This window comes from Hemitrygon akajei, chromosome 2 (assembly GCF_048418815.1).
Source record: "Hemitrygon akajei chromosome 2, sHemAka1.3, whole genome shotgun sequence".
Taxonomy (NCBI): Eukaryota; Metazoa; Chordata; class Chondrichthyes; order Myliobatiformes; family Dasyatidae; genus Hemitrygon; species Hemitrygon akajei.
Window position 1 is genome coordinate 126,520,735 of NC_133125.1, and position 23,770 is coordinate 126,544,504.

General features: G+C 39.1%; 1 protein-coding gene across 3 annotated transcripts in view; it reads right to left on the reverse strand.

The window, feature by feature from the left end:
* The window catches only part of ndfip2 (Nedd4 family interacting protein 2), a 79,764-nt gene that overhangs the window by 5,982 nt on the left and 50,012 nt on the right, over positions 1–23,770 (reverse strand). For all 3 annotated transcript variants that reach the window (XM_073027455.1, XM_073027436.1, XM_073027445.1), the window contains 2 exons: positions 15,526–15,650; positions 8,645–8,711 (listed from right to left, as the gene is read on the reverse strand). In XM_073027455.1, coding sequence (XP_072883556.1) covers positions 8,645–8,711; positions 15,526–15,650 — 192 coding nt within the window. The remainder of the gene's footprint in view (positions 1–8,644; positions 8,712–15,525; positions 15,651–23,770) is intronic.

Sequence of the window (23,770 nt, forward strand, 5' to 3'; positions counted from 1 at the left end):
TTAAAGGCGATCAATAACTTTTCCTGGTAGGCTGCAGTATATTTTTTTTACCAGTCGTTAGGAGATATTGGAATGTTGTTCGTGCACTGTTCAGTAAAAAAGTATACGCAACGTAATTTGTGTGTTACCGATACATATGTATATTTAAAAGTAGCCGTGTTACAGGCACGGTTCGAAAAAAAGCATTTGCAATATGTATTTGTTTATGTTACCATACGGATTTAATTAAAAGTTAAAAAATCCTCATGTGTAATATCTTTCTGTGTAAATATCTCATATTACAACGTGGGACACCTGCGGCTTAAAATCCGGTGCGGCCTGTACAAGTACAAAATTGATTTTCTTTCTAAAATTAGAGCGTGCGGCTTTTAATCAGGTGCGCTCTGTAGTCCGGAATTTACGGTAGTTACAACTGGAAAGCTGGAAGGAAAAAGCAGCAGAGGCAGACAGAGAATGAGAATGATAGATGGATTAACATTATGGTTAGAAACAGGGGAGGCAACTACTACAATTCAGAGTGTCAGGGACTGTGATGGATAGAGAGACATGATCGCCCACGCCGAACAGCAAGGCACCTGAATGATGATGATAGTTATAAACCAGTGGAATATGAATACCCTCTCACACAAGTTCTCTATATTATCGATAATAACAGTTGTAATCCATTTTTGGCAATAAGAACCTAATTCAAACTCTACAACTAGTACAAAACTCCAAGAATTTCATTACCTTGTCTCAAGTATCAAGATCATCTTCAGATTCTATGAAGTACCCAGGTTAGGTTGATTAAATAAAGCTATATTAAGAAGTAATCCTGTGTTCCCCCCCACCTCCAATTTCAACATTTAACCTTTATAAACAATTTAACTAGGAATAAAATGTTAATATTTTGTGATTATAATTATAATGTTACTCAGGAATTCTTCCCTTCCTTTCGGAAGCTGATATGTGGCTTCATAAACAAAACATCTGCCAATAATTCTCCCAAGTTTCCACTTTTCTTGTCCAAAACTGGTAAGGTTATTTACAGAGTCCCTATAATGGTCACAGCTGTAATTATCAGGGAATAGCAGCAAAGATTCAGGAAAGCAGACTAAGATGATTTTGACAAACAACTAAACTGATCATGCTTGAATACGAAGATAATTTCTGATCCTTTCTCCCTATTCCAAACCACCTTCTTAAAACTCCTCTGTTTTTTCCACTATGCCTCCAACAAATGTGTTGAGATCAGCTGCTTCAGTCCCTTTCCAACTCATTAAAACATCCTCCTCACCCTTTCTCAGGCCCCAACTCATTTTTTTCCCCCTATTGTTTCTCTCTCCCATCTCGCCTTGGGACCTTCAGGAAACAAATCATGCATCTTCAAGTTTGTTGTCATTATCCCACTCCACAAAAAAACATTGCTTTTTTTCTGCACCTTTATTCAAATGCCTTTTGCTTTCCAATATCTTTGCATAAGACTTCTCCAAAATCAATCTGACCCTTAAGAAGATCCATGCTTTAATCGCTCCAGGTGGATTTCTACCCCTAACAGAGAGATAACACAGCTCTTTTTACAAGTTCAAAGTAAATTTACTATCATATACAACCCTGAGATTCATCTTCTAGCAAGCAACCGCAATAAATAGAAGAAACACAATAGAATCAATTACAGGCACACCCAACAAAGCGAACAATCAATGTGAATAAAATACAACAAACCATGTGAATACAAAAAGAAAGAGATAAATAAATAAGCAAGCAATAAATATTCCGACCATGAGACGAAGAGTCCTTGAAAATGAACCCAGTTCAGTAATGGGGCGAGTGAAATTGAACCTCTGGCTTCCTGAACCTGGTGATGTGGGTCCTGAGGCTTTTTCCTCATGACAGCAGTGAAAGGAGAGCATGGACTGGATGTTGGGGGTCCATGAAGATGGATGCAGCTTTGCTGTGACAGTGCTCCTTGTAGACATGCTTAATGGTGGGGAGGGCTTTACCCATGATGGACTGGGCCTCAATCACTACCTTTTTGTAGGTTTTTCAGTACAAGGGCATTGGTGTTTCTATACCAGGCCACAATGCAACCAGTTAACATCCTCCAACACACATCTGTAGAAGTGTGTCAAAGTTTTAGATGACATGCCAACTCTTCACAAACTTCTAAGAAAGTAGAGGCACTGCCATGCTTTCTTTGTTATGGTACTTACATGCTGGACCCAAAACAGATCCTCTGAAATGACAACACCGAGGAATTTAAAGTTGTTGACCCTATTCACCTCTTATCCCCTGAAGAGGACTGGTTCATTGACTCCAAAGTCATTACTTACAACTCTGATATATGCTTCTGACCATATGCTGTGCAAAGGTCCACCTCAGTAACATCATTCAATTGATCCTACTTTAGTTCATCTGCAGGTGAAATTTTTTTGTTTATTTGAGATTCAACTACCACAATAATTTCTGGGTTGTCCTTCCAAGTCCTATCTCAAAACCACGAAGCCATGAACAACGTTGCAGCCTGGGCTCTAATACACATGAAGTTCTGTTCACCCATCACCCCTTGATAACTTACGAAATCACTGGTTAAACACTGCCTTATGAAATAATATCATCAACAAATTTTATTGCAGTTCTCTCTGGGAATATCTTGTGTTATTCCTCTTTGAGATACCAGTCTAAACCTTTCATAAAATATTGCCTTGAAATCATCCAGTGAAAAAGACTTTTTCTGATAGTGTACTCATGAAACTTACAATCAAAACAAAGATTTATCAAGTCTTCCTAAGATTCAAAAGCCAATCATTAAAAAGTATGCTATTATTTTCTTCTTTCCATTTACACCGCACATTATAATATTTATCTAATATGATGCAAATCATATGAGATCCTCTGGACCATTACTACTCATGTAGTCCTGATCAGTTGGCTGCAATTCTGATTCCAGCTAAATTGTTTTACTTGCACATACAATAACAGTGACAATATCTGCACTAGCACACTCAGCAAACTGCGTTAAAGAATAGAACAACGCAAAATAAGTACTAAAGCTATCAACCGTTAAAAGGGGGCATAGGAAGCCATGTCCTACAAATTTAATAGTTTTGTAGGGATGAAGAGGGTTATCTATGTGGATGATAGCAAGACCTTTAACAGGATCTCATGTGGTAGGTTAGTGCAGAAGATTAGAAAACATGGGATCAAAGGCAAGCTAGCCAAATCAATACAAAAATTGGCTTGCTGGCACAATGCCTGCCAGCAAGGGTGCACACCTGAGAGTGAAGCTGCATCCCTTGTTGTTTATCATATATGTTACTGATTTGGGTGACCTGAAGGTGGAATAATTACTAAATTCGCAGATGACAATGTTGGTGGTAGAAAGGGCAGTGACGAGGATGCCCAATGTAATGTTGAAGGTAATCAAAGATGTGGCAGATGGAATAGAGTCACAGAACACTACTGCACAGAAATTGATCCTTCGACCCATCTAGTCCGTGCCAAACAATTAAGTTGCCTAGCCCCATCAACATGGACCCGGACCACAGCCCTCTATAATCCTCCCATTCATGTCTAAATGGGTCTTAAATGTTGAAACTGAAACCGTAACTACCATTTGCACTTATAGATTACTCCGCACTTTCACTACTTCGAGTGAAGTACCTTCTCATATTCCTCTTAAACATTTCACTTTTCACTCTTAACCAATGGTGTCTAGTTCTCATCTCACCCAACCTCATTTGGAAAAAGCCTGTTTGCATTTACTGTATTGATATACTTCTTAATTTTGTATGCCTCTATCACATCTCCCCTCATTCTTCTATGCTCTACGGCATAAAATTATAGCCTATTTAACCTTTCCCTATAACTCAGGACCTCAAGTCATTGCAATATCCTTATAAATTATCTCTGCACTCTTTCAATATTACTGACATCTTTTCTCTGGGTAGGTGACTGCACACAATACTCTAATTTGGGCCTCAACAACATCTTACACAATTTCAACATAATATCCCAATTCCAATCTCAATGCATTGCCCTATCAACTTATGACACCACTTTTAAGGATACTGATCTGTATTCCCAGATCCCTCTGTTCTACTGCACTCCTCAGTGCCCTACCACTCACAGAGTAAGACCTATCTTGGTTGGTCCTCCCAAAGTGCAACATCTCACACTTGTTTGCATTAAATTCCATCTGCCACCTTTCTCCCCATTTTTCCAGTTGGTCCAGATCCTACTGCAAACTTTGATGGTTTTCCTCCTTCTCCAATACATGTGTAATCTTGCCATCATCTACAAATTTGCTGATTCAGTTTACCACATTATCATCCAAATCACTGATATAGATGACAAACAAAATGGACCCAACACAGACTCCCGTGGCACACCACTAGTCACAGCCCTCTAGTCAGAGCGGCTACCACCTACTACCACCCTCTGGCTTCTCCCACAAAGCAAATATCTAATCGAATTTACCAACTCATCATGAATACCAAGTGACTGAACCTTCCCGACCAACCTCCCATGCGGGAACTTGTCAAAGGCCTTGCTAAATATATGTAGGCAACATCCACTGCCTTGCCTTCATCACTTTTCCAGGTAACGTCCTCAAAAAATCTCTATAAGATTGGTCAGCCATGTCCTACCACGCACAAAGCCATGTTGACCATCCCTTTCTATCCAAATACTTATGTACCCAGTCCCTTAGAACACCTCCCAATAACTTTCTCACTACCTGGGTCAGGTTCACTGGCCCATAATTTCTTGGCTTATTTGTAGAGCCTTTCTTAAACAACGGAACATTAGCTATCCTCCAATCCACTGGCACTTCACCCATAGCTAAGGATGTTTTTTTAAATTTCTGCACTAGCCTCCCACATAGTGCAAGGGAACACTTTCTCAGGCCCTGGGGATTTATCCATCCTAATTTGCCTCCAGACAGCAAACACCCCCTCCTTTTTAATGTGCATAGGGTCCATGACCTCACTGCTGCATTGCCTCACATCTATAGACTCTGGGTCCATCTTCTGAAGTAAATACAGATGCAAAAAATCCATTTAAGTTCTCCCCCATGCTTTTTGGCTCCATGTATTCTTCCTGCCTGCCTATATCTGTTATGCACCTCCTTTTTTGTAACCAGGACCTTATTATCTCTCAATAACCAAGGTTTCCAAACCCTATACTACTTGATTTTTATTATGTCAAGAACATAGAAACTCTACTGAAAATTTCACATTTGAAAGCCTCCCATTTACCAAGTACATCTTTGCAAGAAAACAACCTGTCCTAATCCACATTTGCCAGATCCTTTCTGATATCATCAAAATTGACCTTACTGCAATTTCAAATCTCAACCTGAGGACCACACCTATCCTTTTCCATAATTACACTGAAGCTAATAACATTATGATCACTAGATGCACCTGCCCTGTCTCATTCTTTAGTAGATCTAGTATCTAGTAGATTAAGGAAACCTTCCTGAACACATTTAATAACTCTATCCCATCCAGCCCTTTTACAGTATGGGGATCCAAGTCAATACTTGTACAGTTAAAATCATTTACTATCACAAGCTCATGTTTCTTGCAACAATCTGCAATCTTGCTACAAATTTGCTTCTCTAAATCCTGTGGGCTGTTTGGTGATTTATAATATAATCCAATTAATGTGGTCATACCCTACTTATTCCTCAGCTCTACCCATAAAGTCTCACTAGATGTGCTCTCCAGTCTGTCCTGACTGAGCACTGCTGTGACAAACTTTCTGACTGGTAATGCCATCCCTCCCCCTTTAAACCCTCGACTATCATGTCTAATACAATGGAACTCCAGAACCTTGAGCTGACAGTCCTGCTTCTCCTGTAACTAAGTCGCACTAGTGATTTACTAGTCTCACTAATGTCTTAATTCCATGTGCTGATCCATGCCCTAAGCTCATCTATCTTTCCTACAATACTCCTTGAATTGAAATAAATGCAGTTCAGAACATTAGTCCCTCCATGCTCAACCTTTTGATTCCTGATTTTGTATACAGGCTTAACGGCATCTTTCTCCAAAGCCACACCACTATCTGTTCTGGTGCAATAATTCCCACCCTATCTGCAACTCTGGCTTAAATCTGTTCGTGCAGCACTAACAAACCTTCCCTCTAGTTCAGGTGCGAACCATACCTTATGTACAAGTCCCACCTTCCCTGGAAGGTGGTCCAAAAATCTGAAGCTGTCCTTCCTGCACCACCTCCTTAAGCAGTGTGATACGGATGCAGAATCAACAAGGGTAGCAAATACAGTACTCGAAGTGTTATATCTCAATGCATGGAATATAAGAAATAAGGTGGATCTTGTTACACTTTTACAGATTGTCAGGTATGATGTTGCAGCCATCACTGAATCATAGCTGAAGGATGGTTGTAGTTGGGAGTTGAATGCCCAAGGTTACACATTGTATCGGAGGGATAGGAACGTACGCAGCGGGTTCCACAGGGGTCAGTGTTGGGGTTACTTCTTTTTATGCCGTATATCAATGATTTAGATGATGGTAAAGATGGCTTTGTTGCCGTATTGTAGATGATACAAAGATTGGTGGAGGGGCAAGCAGTGTTGCGGAAACAGGTAGGATGCAGAAGGACTTAGACAGATTAGGAGAATGGGCAAGAAAGTGGCAAATTAGATACCAATGTTGGAAAATCCATGGTCATGCACTTTGGTAGTAGAAATAAATGTGCAGACTATTTTCTAAATGGGGAGAAAATCCAAAAATCAGAGATGCAAAGGGACTTGGGAGTCCTTATGCAGAAGATCCTAAAGGTTAATTTGCAGGTTGAGTTGGTGTTGAGGAAGACAAATGCAAAGCTAGTATTCATTTCAAGAGATTTAGAATATAAAAGAAGAGATGTGATGCTGAGGCTATATAAAGGCACTGGTGAGGCCTCACCCTGATTATTGTGAATAGTTTTGGCTCCTCAACTAAGAAAAGATGTGCTGGCATTGGAGAAGGTTCAGAGGAGGTTCACAAGGATGATTCCAGGAATGAAAAGGTTATTATGAGGAATATTTGATGGCTCTAGGCCTGTACTCACTGGAATTTACAAGGATGAGCAGGATCTCATTGAAACATTTCAAATGTTGAAAGGCCTAGACAGAGTAGATGTGAAAAAGGATGTTTCCCATGGTGGGGGAGTCTAGGACAAGAGGGCACAGCCTCAGGATACAGGGGCATCCATTTAAAACAGAGGTGTGGAGAAATCTCTTTAGTCAGAGGTGGTGAATTTGTGAAATTTTTTACCACAGGCAACTATAGAGGCAAAGTCATTGGCTGTAATTAAGGCGGAGATTGATAGGTTCTTAATTGGAATCAAAGGTTAAGAGGAGAAGGCCGGGCAATGGGGCTGGGGTGGAGGGGTGAGAGGGAGGAGGATCAGCCATGATTGAATGGTGGAGCAAACTCAATGGGCCAAATGACCTAGTTCTGCTTCTATGCCTTATGATATCATGACAAGAGGAACTCAATCACTACTAAGGCAGCAGGAAGATGGGATGCCTGGAAAGTGGAGGAGACGCAGATGAGGACAATGTGAATGGTGGAGGTAGGGAAACCCTGTTCTTTGAAGAAGGGGAACACCTCTGAAAGAGAAAGTGTCATCCTGGGAATAGACGAGGCGGAATAACATTTCAAGTTTAGAGCACTACACTTTTTGGAATGCTATGAAGATCTTGGAGAGAGTGACTAAGTAATTGAGCAAAGTGATTCCAGAAATAAGGGATTTTAGTTATATAATCAGACTGGGAAAGCTGGAGTTGTTCTTCTTGGTACAGCAGAGATAGTAAGGGATACTTAAGATTCTGATGTGTATATAGGACCTCCCCAAGTTACAAACTGACTTATGTACAACCTGTACATATGAAAAAGCAATTGTGAGAGCAGTGGATGTTTGTAGCCAATTTCTGACTTGCGATTTGTCTGTTTTATGACCAATTCACAGGAATGAAGCATGCTATAACCTGGGGAGGACCTATACATAGAATAACTTCTTGATAGAGAGAGCATATAGAAGCTGCTCCCATTGGTGGAGGCATCGAGAGACAATGGATTGGATAAAGAACAAAGTGACATAAGGAAAACTAGTTTTACAGAGCAAGTGGTAGGAATTCTCTGCCAAGTGTAATATAGGAGACCATTTCACATGTTAATCTTGACAGCCAGAATATCTACCAGCCAGGTTGTACTGTAGCTAGATTTAAAAAGATAAACAAAGAGAAACTATAGGTACTTTTCATTGCAAAATATAACTGGGACTTATTGAATTCTCTTTCCAATTTTGGCAGAGTAAATAAGAAAATAAATGAATTCCACTGAAACACTGAAATTATTAGGATTCTATCTTAATTTGTTTAAAACAATGCTATGACAAATACTGTATGATTTTAAAACTTTTTTTCTGAAGATGCAAACTTAAACATGGAAAACCAATGTAACAATTTACAAAAATATACAAAATGTCAACTTAGCCATTTGTACCAAGCATAAAATTATTCAAAAAAGAACAAATTAAAAACAAAATCTCTAGTGAAGGCCCTCCACAGAAAATATATGCAATTTATGGGATTTAGGCATATTCTTTTAACTATATGAAAATAGATTGCGAAAAATAAAGTTCAGCTCACCAAGAACAAGGAATATCCACCAAAGCCAATATTGACCATTGAAATAGCCATTGAAATAATCAGAAAACTGAAAAAGAAGAACAATATATTACCATAACAATTTATATACAGTACAGGTTTAATTTTCCAATCTTTTTCCATGTTACAGCACATTATTGAAAGAGACATTTTGAATGAGAATATTTTTATTTGCAATAGCAATTTGATGGCAGGGTGGGCTCCCCATTTTATTGACCTTCATTTGGGATAATATTACTTGGCACTTTCAATATCTTCAAAAAACTGCAACGAGTTCATATTGATTTTTACATGAGTCATATTTAAACTATTGTACAGTCAAAGTCAATTACACAGCTTAGAAACAGGCTCTTCAGACCAACCCATCCATGCTGCCCAAGGTACCTTCTTAAACCAATCCCATTTGCCTGTATTTGGCCCATATCCTTCTAATTATCCATGTACATGTCCAAAAGTTATTTAAATGTTGTTATTTTATACAATCCTATTTTTCATGACAGGTTATTCCACATGCCGATGGCTGTGAAAATCTTGCCTCTCAGTTTCCCTTTAAATCTTTCTCCTCTCATCTTAAACCTATGCCTTCAAGCCTCAGATGCCTCTACCCTGGGAAAAAGACAGTGACAACCCATTTCATCTATGCCCCTCAATTTTATAAAACTGGGTCACGTATAAAACTGTATTCCACCCGGAAAAGCTAGCCGGTCTCTCCTTGTATATTTGCCGGGGTCTTGAGTTACATCTACAATAGAATAATAGTTATACTATTATAAAAATGTTAACATCTGACATCATGCATCTCTTTAAATATGCAACAAAAATGAGCCTTATAGTTTATGTTTAATTTGTTAGTTCTTTTTCCTGAATTTTGAACAAGAGACTAGCCACAAAACCTATTCTAATGAAACAATCTGTTCAACTACAATTTGATTATAAAAGGAGATTTTCAAAATGGTAACTTGCTTGAATGACTTTTCATTGCACCAGCACAGTTCAACAGAGGTTTATTGCCTTAGCTTTCTGTCCACTGACTTCAACTCACAACCTTAGGTAATTTCTAAGGTAAGGACATGTTTGGCACAGCTTTGTGGGCTGAAGAGCCTGTATTGTGCTGTAGGATTTCTATGTTTCTAAAATCATTGAACACCATGGACATAACTTTCTAATCCACTGGGTTGGTGCTATGCCTGCTAGCTGCATAAGATTTAAAAAAGTATTCTCCAGCATTGTTACAAGACCACTGATCCATAATCAGGATCAATGCTGTTACTTTTAATAACCTGTTGCTCCTATTGTTTTGCTACTGAATGAGCAATCAGTTTTCCTGCTTTACTTTGTCACTGCTTGAACAATGCCACCATATAGCTACTAACAAAATCAGGTCTTTGGCATAAGAATACAGCATCCCACTGTTCTTGATATTAACACCACATCCATATTAGTTTAATCGTATCAGAGTGGGATGTTACAATGACCTCCTGAAAGAAGAGCTTTTGACCTTAAGCACCCCTGCTGCTAATCACTGCCAAGGATACCAGTCCCATAAAAGACCTCAAACTCATTAAAGTCTTTTATTTTTCAAACTAGACACTTCAGCATTCATTTCCCAGCAGAGTTCAACTCTTCCTGTTAATGGCTGAGCTATGATGGTTTGATTCTTAGTGCTGCAAAAAAAGTCTCAAAAGGCAGCCAGGGGACATGGCTGTGTTGTTACAAGGGAACAGGTACTGTGCCTTCCTTGAAACCAGACTGCATGCATCAATAATCAAAAGATAAAAAGGTTAATCAGACACCCCACTGTGGTTACTATTCAAAACAAGTCAAGTTTCTTGTTAGATTTTTGTTGTGCTTTTATTTACACTTTTTGCTCAAGATCTTTCAAATTTTTTTACTTACTTTTCTCCTTTTACAACCATTATAAATGACATTATCCCACTGAATTTAAATGGAGAAAAAGTTTATAACTGTAGGAGTATATTGACATTTTGCTACAGAAGCTGAATTTGGGACACAATGGTATTTAAGTTGCATTAAATGACAAAATAAATAATCGCAGAAGTAGAACTGCTACTAAGTCTCATCAGACAAATCTACTGCAAAATAAATGGCTAAACCAAAGACAATATTGAGAATAGTGAAAACTAAATAGTTTTACCTCAAGAAATTAAGACACCAGCAAGTTTGAGATTATATTGAAACAAGTTGCTTCCTAGTTGAATACGTAAAACAATGAAGATCTTTAACATTTTACCTCTTGCCCGTGAACATTCCAAGACACATTTGAAATACACCTTCTTGATCAAAATGTTTCAGTCACATAGCACCAGACTAACCCAGTGACCACCAGGTCCACACTCACCATCAAGCAGCCATTTACATTAATGCAACACTAATTTTTGGCTTGTCTAAGAAGTAAGGGCAATTTACAGTGGCAAGTTGATCTAACAGCTTTGGGAGGGATGTGGGAGAAAACTGATAGTCAGAAGTAAACTAACATACATATTCCACACAGAAGTACATCAGAAATCAAGATTAAACCCAAGTCACTGGAGCCACTTGGCAACAGCTCTGTCAGCTGCATGATTAGAATTGAACTGAAATTAAATAACAGAAAAATGAACATTCCTGTAAAGACATCTTAATCAATATCACTCATGGTGCAGCATTCTTACACAGTTTACAAGATCTGCAAATGCTTCAAAGCACCAACCATTTTAACCAATACTAAACTGGAAAAAGATAATCAGATATACTTGCTTCTGGCAAGACATAAAGGAAAATAAGGAAGGATTGTAAAATGGCAAATGAAAGATGTCCTTTTCTAAGGATGTCAGTGTAATCTTAAACTGGGAATCTTTATTCCTATCAGCATCCCAGAAAGACAGAAACACTGAGATAGAACCAATGCTACCTAGCATTTGGAGGATTTATCTGTCAAAAACAGCGACATCAATGAGGAGAAAAAAAAACTGAATAGAAAGCAGCAGTTCCCTTAAGTGTTTCAATTACTATATTGCAAATATCACCAAAAATACTCACGAGCACTCAAAAATACTCAATTTCTACAGGTGTGCTATGGAGAGCATTCTGACTGGCTACATCACCATCGGGTATGGAGGCTCCAGTGCACATAATTGTAAGGGGCTTCAGAGAGTTGTAGACTCAGCCAGCTCCATCACAGGCGCAAACTTCCCTACCATTGAGGACATCCTCAAAAGGCAATGCCTCAAAAAGGCAGCATCCACCATTAAGGATACTCACCATTCAGGCTATGCCCTTTCCCATTACTACGATCAAAGAGGCACAGACAGAAGTCTTATGACCCACACTCAACATTTCAAAAATGGTTTTTGCCCCTCCACCATAAGATTTCTGAACAATCAACGAACCTAAGAACACTATGTTGCAGACAGGATGAAGAGGTCAATACTCCCCAATGCCATTAGGCTTTACAATTCTACCGCCAGGACTTAAGAACTTTTTAAAGCTATTATTAATGCTTTTTGAGATGGTGATTTAGATGCATATCACATTTTTTTTACTAAGTATTGTATGTAATTAGTTTTGCTACAACAAGTGTATGGGACATTGGAAAAAAGTTGAATTTCCCCATGGGGATGAATAAAGTACCTATCTATCTATCTATCTATTCCTCTTTTGCATTATTTATTTTTTTTAAATAGTAATTTATATTGTTTGCACTGCACTGCTGCCACAAATTTCATTGTGAATTCCAAAATTCCTCAACATCCCAAAATAGAATTCCCTCAGTACCAGTGCAAAATCACCACTGGGGAAAAAACAATATAGAGCAGAACACCAATCTAAACAAGTATTTCAAACTCAGGTGCAGATCACCCAGAAAATATTCTCTCTTTTCATTCATTCACTGTAATATAGATTTCACTGACAATGTAAACATTTATTATCTAGTCCTAATTCTCCAGGAGGACAGACCAGACTAATAAGAAAGGGTTTTTTAAAACAATTTATTAATTTCATGACTACTATTTTGGAGAGCATATATGGAATTTAAATAAAACTACAGCCATTTAGGAAAAATATGCTAAGAAGAGTGGGCAGCACAAGGATAGGGTCACTGATTTGAAACATTAATTGTTTTTTCCTTCCACAGATGCTGCTTGACTTCTGGCATTTGTTTTTGGCACACACAGAGTTCCACTGACCAGGGTTCAATGCTGAGTTCTGGTGGCTTCTATGTAGAGTGTGCACATTCTGCCAGGGGGTTTTCTATAAATATATTGACTCTCTCACCCATTTGACATCTCTGAAGCACAGAAACTACCAGGTAGCATGTGCATGTAGTTTCACCTGCAGAGTGCTTGATAATGGCAAATAAAATCCATGTCTGGCACTGATTGAGACCAAACTTTAAGCCAAAACTATAAATGAAAAACTTACCTTGCCAATAGTGCTTAGCTTAAAAAAACCCTTACAGTTATGGCATAAGAAACAGTCCACCCCAGTACATACAAGCAGTGGTGCGGAATCAGTAGGACAGCATACATTTCCAATGTCTAAAATGTCATTCTGCCAGTGAAGGCTTGGCTGCAACATTTATCCATGTTTAACTCTTTATGGAAGACAGCCATTACTGCGTTTGATGCCAGAAATAGTGCATTGGCTGCCACGTTAACAGTATATCAGCCAGGACACATATGCTGGTACCATCTAGAAGGGGATCAAAATTGAACATGTCAAATGCAGAAAAAAAAACTCTTGATGCCTATATGTCAAACCTTGCAGATCAGAGATCCTTGTTGCATCTGGTGATTTTAACTGGGGTAATATAATTAATTCCTCATTCCTGCCAACCAACCCGTGACTGCTGAAAAGATGTCCAAATTACATGTAGGAGTACGTTCAGGCTTGTCTGAATAACTCAAAATAGTATCTTGCTACCATCAAGTACCGGGGATCTGTTAAATCTGTGAAATTTGTACCTGCACAAATTTAGTTAAAGAATGAGAGGGAAAACCCCCTTCAATACTACAACAAATAGTTTTGTGTGATTAGCAGTGGTAAAGGGCACTGAGTTGGAACTGTAGAATTTCCTATTAGAGCCAAAACATTTGAAGGATCACTGCAAGTTGATCTTCAATATGGGAGTAGGACACCACATGAAAAGTGTAAGTTATTATCAATGGTAGTATAAAAGGCAACTCATTACATTATTTCCTCAGAATATGATCTGACATCCTGTCAAATTATAACGTATACACACAAAGGAATTAGTGCACATGCCTGCTGCTACTGTCTATTTGCCAATTTTAAAATAGCAGTCATTTTAATAAATCCAGTAACTGTGTACAAACAAGCTGGCATCTGTTTTAAATGACAAGGAGGAACGGGAATAAAAGGCTGTCAAGCCCACTGATTACATGACTAGGCTAGTAATCCTTCAGCAGTATCAATTAACCCGACAATGCATGCAAATCCCAAGACAGCTCGAGAATCAAAATTTAACAAAAATAAAGCTGGAAATAATCTTCTACCATTAATAAATGGAATCCTACATGATGTAAAAACTCAACTCATTTATTTTCGTTCTTGGTGGAAGTAACCCTGCAGTTCTTACCTTAAAGGGTGGCACTACTCCCACACTTTCATGGTTCATACTATTGCATATTCAGTTTTATGAAAGTGTACAAGGTTTTCACCCACACCCTACGACTGAATGAAATAGAAACAATATTGCTGTTACACAATGTCAACACAGAGCAAAACCTTCTAAAAGTGGTAAACTGTGCAGTAGCAGTGTAGCTCTGTTGAGTTATGAGTATTATTGAAATTTGGAATCTGACTTCTGCAAACTGATACAACCCACTTTATGTTCTCTCCTTAGTTTCTCCTCTTAATTCTCAATGGATTCAACAAAACAGCCTCCTCCTTTGCCACAATGACTCTATTCAAAAATACTTCCAATGAAATTCAGCAATTTACTTTCAACGTTATCATTTATTGCAGCAATTATTTACTTGGTTATAACTGTTGTGCATTTAAGTTTATCATGGTAAATTTTAATCATCGCTATACGTGCCCTGGAATGAAAGTCTCATCAGATTTTTTCTTAACAATTATTCAAACTCCTTACAATTTCATCCATCATGGAGACTGATGTAAACTGACTGAACTATTCACTGATGGGATTTGGTTATTACAGTTGTTACTTACTTCAAAAATGAATACCAGCTCACCATTTACTAAGAAATGGTTGCTTTTAGACCAATAATTCCGATACCTTCCACACCACTACCATCTACTGGTGGAATTTTGTAGCTGCAAACACTTGCCCTAGCCCTCAAGAAAGTGATGAAATCTACTGTCCCAAATCTACAATTGCTTATATTGCAATATCATCATCGGTGGTCCTCTGTAACCATTTTATACTACTCCATAGATTTATCTGTTTTCATCACTTCTTTTCACATAAACGTCTTTGCATCCTTTTCAGAATTCACATTATTTTACTTCTAACATACAGTTCCATTATTTTTCACACTCCCTTAATACAATTCTCAATTTCACAATCTGGAAGTCAGACAAGAATTAAACTTAATTGAATTTGTGCAGCAGCATTCTGATGAACATCTGAGCAATTTATGAATACAAATAATGGACCTGGTCAATTAACATTAAATAGCAAAGCAGGAAGAATCAATAATAAACAAAGAGGTGGGCTTTCAGAAAATCTTTGATGAGAGGGAAAGAGATGGAAAAAGGCTGGCTTTGATAATAAAAAAAACAGAGTAGTGTTTAACCACTAGTACTAATATTTTTAGGGCAGAAAGTAGTATTGATCCCATAAAGTTCAGGCATGAAACAGGCAAAATGCTCCTTACCCTGACAATCAAAATCCATTTTATCAGCGACAATCCAAAACCACAAATTGCACCGTAACGGCCTGCTATGGTGTTGGTGAGACAGAATGAGAGGCAAAAGCCAATCCAGTTAAACAGGAATGCCACTGTGAATGCAAGACAAAAATTTGTACGTTGTTAAAATTGTAGGCACAATTACTAACCTGACCAAAAAGCTTGATCCAGTTAAAATTTACATATTAATCATTTTCGTTTTACCCGAGAGCATTGATGTTCAAGTGATAAACATATCCTAGATTTTATTAACTATCCATCTGTCAAAAACAGAGTTTCCCGGTGGCCATCCATTTTAATTCTTATCTCCATTCCTGTTCCAATATGTCAGTCCATGGACTCCTCTTTTGCCACGATGAGGCCACTCTCAGGATGGAGGAGCAACACCTCATTTTCTGTCTAGGTAGCCTCCAACCTGGCATGCACATCGATTCCTCCTTCCCATAATTTCACCCAACCCTCCCTCTCAAAAATAATAATAATAATTTATATAGCTCCTTTCGTTTATTAAGGTACAGGCTCTAAGTGATTAGCATAAACTAAATAAATATAATCAATAGTCATAAAATATGAGACAAAATTAAAAATCATAAGACAAACATTATATAGGATAAAATGTACTTGAAATTATATAAATAACAAGCATTAACTAATCCTTTAAGTCGGCCAAATTAAAAATTTAGGATTTTAGGAGTGTTTTTTCTTCTACAGGTGTCCATTGTTTTATGAATGTTTGCTTTACGCCACTTCGCTTTTACAAAAGACTTACATTAGTAACCTGTTTTCGCATTACAAAGAGGATTTTTGCTTTTACGAAAATTTCCCCCCATATAAATTAATGGTTATTCGCTTTACACCATTTCGGCTTAAGAAAGGTTTCATAGGAATGCTCTACCTTTGTAAAGGGGGGGGGGGGGGGGGCGGACACCTGTATTTCCCATCCTAGCCTCTTTCCTCTTTCTCCTCACCTGTCTATTTCCTCCCCCTGGTGTCCCTCCTTCTTCCCTTTCTCCCATGGTCCACTCTCCTCTCCTATCAGATTCCTTCTTCTCCATCCCTCTACCTTTCCCACCCACCTGGCATCCTCCTTCACCTCCCCCCATCTTTTTAGTCTGGCATATTCCCTCTTCCTTTCCAGTCCTGAAGAAGGATCTCGGCCTGAAACGTCCACTATTTATTCATTTTCTTTGAGTCTGCCTGACCTGTTGAGTTCCTCCAGCATTTTGTATGTGTTACCCTAGATTTAATTATGTGTGAAAATCTATGCTTGCACCATAATCAAATCTATCATGGTCTGACTTTGCTCTCTATGCCTATAATGGCATGGCAAGTCATCTGGCCAATTCAGCAAAACCCTAAGTACCAATAAACAACTACCGCTGCAGAAGGCTCTTGAAATAATTCTTGAATGATCACTATTGAAATGCCATGCCAATAATATTGGAATATCAGCAAAATACAGGTTTGGTACCTTGACATGCTTCAAATTGCAAAATAAGCATTTAGCAACCATATTCCTCCTTCAGTTGAAATTATTAGATTCTTAGTTGTTCTGTTTTAATGAGCAGAAAGCATTATGTTTGCAGTGGTCCTCCTTGGGCTAAATATTGCCCTCCTCTGGTAAAATTTTGACTAAATTCCCAAGAAGCAAATCTTAGCATGTGCTTTTCTATTCTGTTAGTCTTCCTGCTACCATTTTCAGTGAACGCAGTGCCCAAAGATTATCTCATTATTACCTTTGTAGCTTTCTCTTTCCAACTGTGATTCATCATTTTATGTTTTCCTCTTTGTCACTTCACACTTCAACTTTTCACCAGTTGCTTTGTACTTTACACAGTTCTTCAGATTGACAAGACTGATCTGTGCCTTTGGTAAAATACTAAAATATCTCGCAAAGTGATGCGTATCAGTCACAGTGTTCACTATGGATTGATTTGTTAGGTGCAGTGGAGGGAATGCACACAGAAATGAAGGAGAATGGACAACCAAGTATAGTCATAGAGATTTTAAAAAATCACCAGACATTTCACTTGAAAATAGAACTATGAACAGAAGTTGAAAAAGCAAAAAGTGAGAGAGAAAATTAAGAGTTAAGACAGGGATAAGAACTCAAGATGACACTGAACAAATTCACGTGACATATACTGTAAATTTATTAAGAAAAGTGTACCATTGAGGTTCTGTATTCAAGGAAGTAGATTGACTTTGTAAAAAAAAAATTCCAGAAATATGCAAAGCAAGTAACCAAAGTTGCAAAGTAAGCAAAGTAACCAAAGTAACCAAACTCTCCGAACAATCATAAACATGAGAGATTCTGCAGATGCTAGAAATCCAAAAAGATTTCAAAAGTACATTTATTAAAGTAAATGTACTATATGCAATCTTAAGATTCATCTCCTTGCATAGAAAGCAACCCAACAGAATTCATTAAAAAAGACCAACACCCAATGTGCAGAATAAATAAAAAAAAACAAATCATGCAAACAATAAAAGCAAATAACATTCAGAACTGAAGTTCACAGAAGTGAGTCCACAGCCATGAAGCCAATAATCACTGCAGCCGATCCAGGAGCCTATCAGTTGCAGGTCACAGCCTCAAGTCAGCACAGAGATGAGTAAGCCTTGCAGAGCAGTGAGCTGAACATCACCCAATCCTTCTCCGGCCCTGACACCCTGACCTTCTCAATCTGGCCTGGCGTTTAAATTGGCCAAACCTCGGGTCGTTCCTCACTCTCAGACCTGGGTCCTGCCCTTCAAGTTCCTGGCTGTCAAGATCTCTGAGGACCTAACCTGGTCCCAACATATCGATGCAGTTTACAAAGGCAAGACAGCGACTATACTTCATTAGGAGTTTGAATAGATTTGGTAAACAAATACATCTAAAAACTTCTACAGATGTACTGTGGAGAGCATTCTGACACTGCATCATTGTCTGGTTTTGGGGCGGGGGGGGCGCAGATGCTACTGCACAGGATCGGAAGAAGCTGCAGAGGGTTGTAAATCTTGTTGACTCCATCTTGGGTACTAGTCTACAAATTACCCAGGACGTCTACAAGGAGCAGTGTCTCAGAAAGGCAGTGTCCATTATTAAGGACCTCCAGCACCCAGGGCATGCCCTTTTCTCACTGTTACCATCAGGTAGGAGGTACAGAAGCATGAACTTCCTACACACACTCAGCGATTCAGGAACAGCTTCTTCCCCTCTGCCATCCGATTCCTAAATGGACATTGAACCATGAACATTACCTCACTTTTTTAATATATATTATTTCTCTTTTTTGCACAATTTTTAATCTATTCAATATACATATACTGTACTGTAATTGATTTTTTGAATTGACTTTATTTCCTACATTCTTCACATACGAGTAAAAACTTTTACGTTATGTCTTCATCTAAATGTGCTCTAATTGTAATTTATAATAAATAGGTCAGTCAATGTAACATACAAATACACTCAAATCAATGTGAGTTAATTAGTCTGATGGCCTGGTGGAAGAAGCTGTCCCAGAGCCTGTTGGTACCATTTCCCAGACAATAGCAGCTGGAATAGACCATGGGTGGGGTGACTTGGGTCCCCAATGATCCTTAGGGCCCTTTTTACAAATCTGTCTTTGTAAATGTCCTGAATCATGGGAAGTTCACAACTACAGATGCCCTGGGCTGTCTGCACAACTCTCTGCAGAATCCTGTGATTAAGGGAGGTACAATTCCCATACCAGGCAGTGATGCAGCCAGTCAGGATGCTTTCAATTGTGCCCCTGCTGAAAGTTCTTAGGATTTGGGGACCCACACCTAACTTCCTCAGCCATCTGAGGTGAAAGAGGCGTTGTTGTGCCTTTTACACCACAATACAGCTGAAGTGTACAAACCACATGAGGTGATGTGGATACTGAAGAACTTGAAGCTCTTTACCTTCTCAATCCCAGATCCATTAATGTCAAAAGGGGTTAGCCTGTCTCCTTTCCTCTTGTAACCAAACAACCAGCTCCTTCACTTTTGCAGCACTGATAGAGGTTGTTTTCTTGACACTATTGTGTCAGAGAGATGACTTCTTCCCTGTAGTCCACGTCATTATTGTTTGAGATTAAGCCAATCAATGTAGTGTTGTTGGCAAATTAATTAGCAGATTAGAGCTGTGCTTATTTATTTATTATTATTATGAAATATTATTTTCTTCTTCTTCGACATTATGTATTGCATTGAACTGCTGCTGCCAAGTTAACAAATTTCACGACACATGCTGTGATAATAAACCTGATTCTGATTCAGCTTCAAATTGCCCTCATTCCCCGACTATGCTGCCTTGATTCAGCCCATACCCGACCTTTCCAATGTGGCCTGGCACTTAAATCAGTCCAATGACATAACATCCACAGTAATACAAACAAAATGCTGAAGAAACTCGACAGATAAGGCAACATTGAAAGAGAGGAAGAGTTGACATTTCAGGCTGAGACCTTCATCAGAACTAGAATGGAAGGGTGAAGAGGCCAGAATAGGGTGGGGGGGGGGGGGGTGGGAAAGAGTACACAATGGAAGGTAAAGGGCTGAAGAAGGAGGAATCTGATAAGAGAGGACAGTGGACCAGGAGAGAAAGGAAAGGAGGCACCAAAGGAGGAGAAGGGCTAAGACGGGAACCAGAATGGGGAAATGGAAAAGGAGAGAAAGAGGAAGTGGAAGAAATTACCAGAAGCTGGAGAAATCAACATTAATAACGTCAGGTCGGAGGCTACCCAAACGGAACATGACGCATCACTTCTCCAACCTGACAGTGATTTTATCGTGGTAGTAGAGGAGGCCATGAACCGGTATGTCAGAATGGGAATGGAGAGTGAAATTAAAATGGTTGGCCATCAAGAAATCCTCCATGTTGCAGAGTGAAGGTGCTTGACAAAGCGGTCCCCCAATCTATGTCAGGTCTCACTGATATAAAGGACGACACACTGGGAACAGCAGCTGATCCTGACAGACTTGCAGGTGAAGTGCTGCCTCACCTGAAAGGACTGCTTGGGGCCCTTAATGATGGTGAGTAAGAAGGTGAATGGGTAGGTGTAGCATTTGTTTCACTGACACTGGTAAATGCAAGGAAGGAGATCAGTAGACGGGATAAATGGATAAGGGAATCATGGAAAGAGCGATTCCTGGGAAATTCTTGGGGGGGGGGTGTGTGTTGGGGTAGATAAAGATATGTTTGGTGGTAGGATCCTATTGAAGAAAGTGGAAGTTGTTAGATGCACATATCATGGTATGGTAGGCGAGGACAAAACTCTATCCCTGTTAAGCCAATGGGAAGATAGGGCAAGGGTGGAAGTCCAAAATATGGAGGAGAGGTAGGTGAGAGCAGCAGCAATGGTAGAGGAAGGGAAAGCCTGTCAATTGAAGAGGGGGACATCTTAGATGTTCTCAAATGGAAGGCCTCATACTGAGAACAGATGCGATGGAGACAGAGGAACTAACAAAGGGGAATATATTTTTACAAGTGACAGGGTGGGTAGAGGTATAGTCAAGAGTGCTGTGGGAGTCAGTGGATTTATATATTAAAAAAATCAGCAGTCTATTTCCAGAATTGGAGACAGAGAAAGATCGATAAAGGGGAGAGAGGTGTCAGAAATGGACCAAGTGAACTTAAGGACAGGGTGTATGCAAACTGTACATCAGACGATGCTGCTGAAAGGCAATCAGTGAATCAGTTTTACAACATTAAGTCTTTCTCAACTGACAACTAGATAACCCTGTACCAGCTGCCAATTGACATGACTGTTTCAGATTCAGATTCTTCTTATTTATTGCATATACATCAAAACATAGTGAAATGCATTGCATGCATTAACAATGAGCACAACCCACAGGATTTACTGGGTACAGGCCACAAGTATCGCCATACATTCCAGTGCCAACAGTAATGCATACCCTCAATACTTGACAGAACACAAGCAACAATCTCTCTCTCTCTCTCCCCCTCCCTCCCTTCCAGCCTCCAGCCGAGAGATTCACAGGCATTGGGCTTTGACTTCCCCAGTGGATTCTAAGCTCAGGGATCTGGCCATCAGGGCTCCAGACTTCTGATCAACCTTTGTTTGGGCTTGGATCTCCAGTATCAACCCTAGGACTCATCAATGGCAACAGAAAATGAGAAACTTGGATAGGACCATGAACTCAAGGTCTCAAATGACCAGGACTCCAAACACAAGGCCTCCAACACCAGTCTGTCCAATGATCAGGACCTCAAACACCAGGCCTTGAACTAGTCTTGCCTATTCAAATATCTAGGCGAGTCACCTCTTGCCCACATGGAACTCTGATCCCAAGAACTAGCCCTCATTATCACTGGTCTTCTGGCTTGTCATCTGACACTGGCTCACATTCATGACACTGACCTTCTCGCATGGAACACAGAGAGAATGACTAGACTCCAACCTGACCTCTAACTCTCCCACATCCCTGTTCCTAAACCCTACCTTGGCCCCAACCCCACTGTCACTAAAATCATCCCTATGACTTAAACAGAACCTAAATTAAGTTTTTAAAACTGATTGCGTGCATGAACAAGTGGCTTACTTTAGCATTTGTACCATGTTGCTTTGAGTAGTCGGAGTAGATGCAGCTTCATGTTGTTGGTTCACCAGTATGGCACCCATAGTTCCATACATCAATCTCACTAATTTAGTAATATATTGATTTTGCTTCATAGTCGGTGAAGCAAACCTCTTCATGGCAAAAGAGTCAGTTAACTTCCATTTGTTAGGACTGTTGAGGCAGCAACTCCCAGCTTCTACTCAAGAATAATTAAGAGATAGACAACAGGAGGGTTTCACATTCAGTGTAAGCTAAATGGTCCAAAATTCAGAAATTTGTGATGCTAAGAGTAGAATTTCCCCCCAAAAAACAGAAAACTAATGTGCAATTTTGCATGTTTTTCATTTTATAGAAGAAAGTATATAATTTCTACCAAGCAGATGGCACCTTATTCACTTTGAGCCTGACCAAGGAGATCTTAATAAAGGAAAATGAAGTCTGTATTTTGTTAATTACTGTCATACATCTCAATATTGCTCAGCATAATGCACACCACAACCAACACTACAATTATTTGCCTGTCCACAAGGTGGCAGAAATAGTTTACTAAAATTTATATCATAGCTTAATAGCTCATCATTGAAGAAAACACAAAATTTAACAAGTATCTACCCTGAATAATAAAACATTAGTGCATACCAACATGGATACATGACACACCCAATAGCTATCTCTGAACATAATGTATCATTTAATAAAAGTAGCTTAATCTCAGTTACTTTATGATGTATCAAGTTAAAACAGATTGTTAGGCAACATGGTCAGCATGTTCTTTCCCAAGCATGAAGATATTTCTCAATAAAACATTTAAAGTTTAAGTAATCTGAGTTACTTGACCAGTTTTGGAACCAAGAAAGTTCCAGTAGCTGTAAGTTTCAAGGACTAATTAATGATGTGTCTAAGAAAAACTACACTTAGAGAGATCATAAGAAACAGAGCACAACAAATAAAAAAAAAGATTACATTGTAAACTGAACCGAATTTCTCTTGGCAAAGTTAAAACAAGACAGTGACGTCTGAAAACACATTCAAGGGCCTTCAAAGTGGCCTCTCAGGCAGAAAGGGTCATAAAGAAAGCTTTTAGCACATTGGCCTGCATAAATCAAAGTAGAGTATAGGAGTTTTGCATGTTACGTTGAAGTTGTACAAGACATTAGTGAGGACTAATTTGGAGTATTTTGGTCACCTACCTACAGGAAAGATATTAATAAGTTTGAAGGAGTGCAGAGAAAATTTACAAGGATGTTGCCAGGACCTGAGGACCTGAGTTAGAGGGAATGGTTGAATGGGTTAGGACTTTATTCCCTAAAATGTGGAAGAATGGGGGGAAATTTAATAAAGGTATATAAAATTTGGGGGGTAGGGGTTTAAATAGGGTAAATGCAAACAGGCTTTTTCCACTTACGTTGGGTAAGAATAGAACTAGAAATCATGAGTTAAGGGTGAAAGGTGAAATACTTAAGTGGAATCTGGGGAGGAAACTTCTTCTCTCAGAGGGTGGTGAGAGCGTGGAAGGAGCTGCCAACAGAAGTGGTGGATGCAGGGTTGATTCCAACATTTAAGAGAAATTGAGATAGGCACAAGGACGGGAGTCGTTTGGAGGGCTGGTCCAGGCGCAGGTCAATGAGACCAG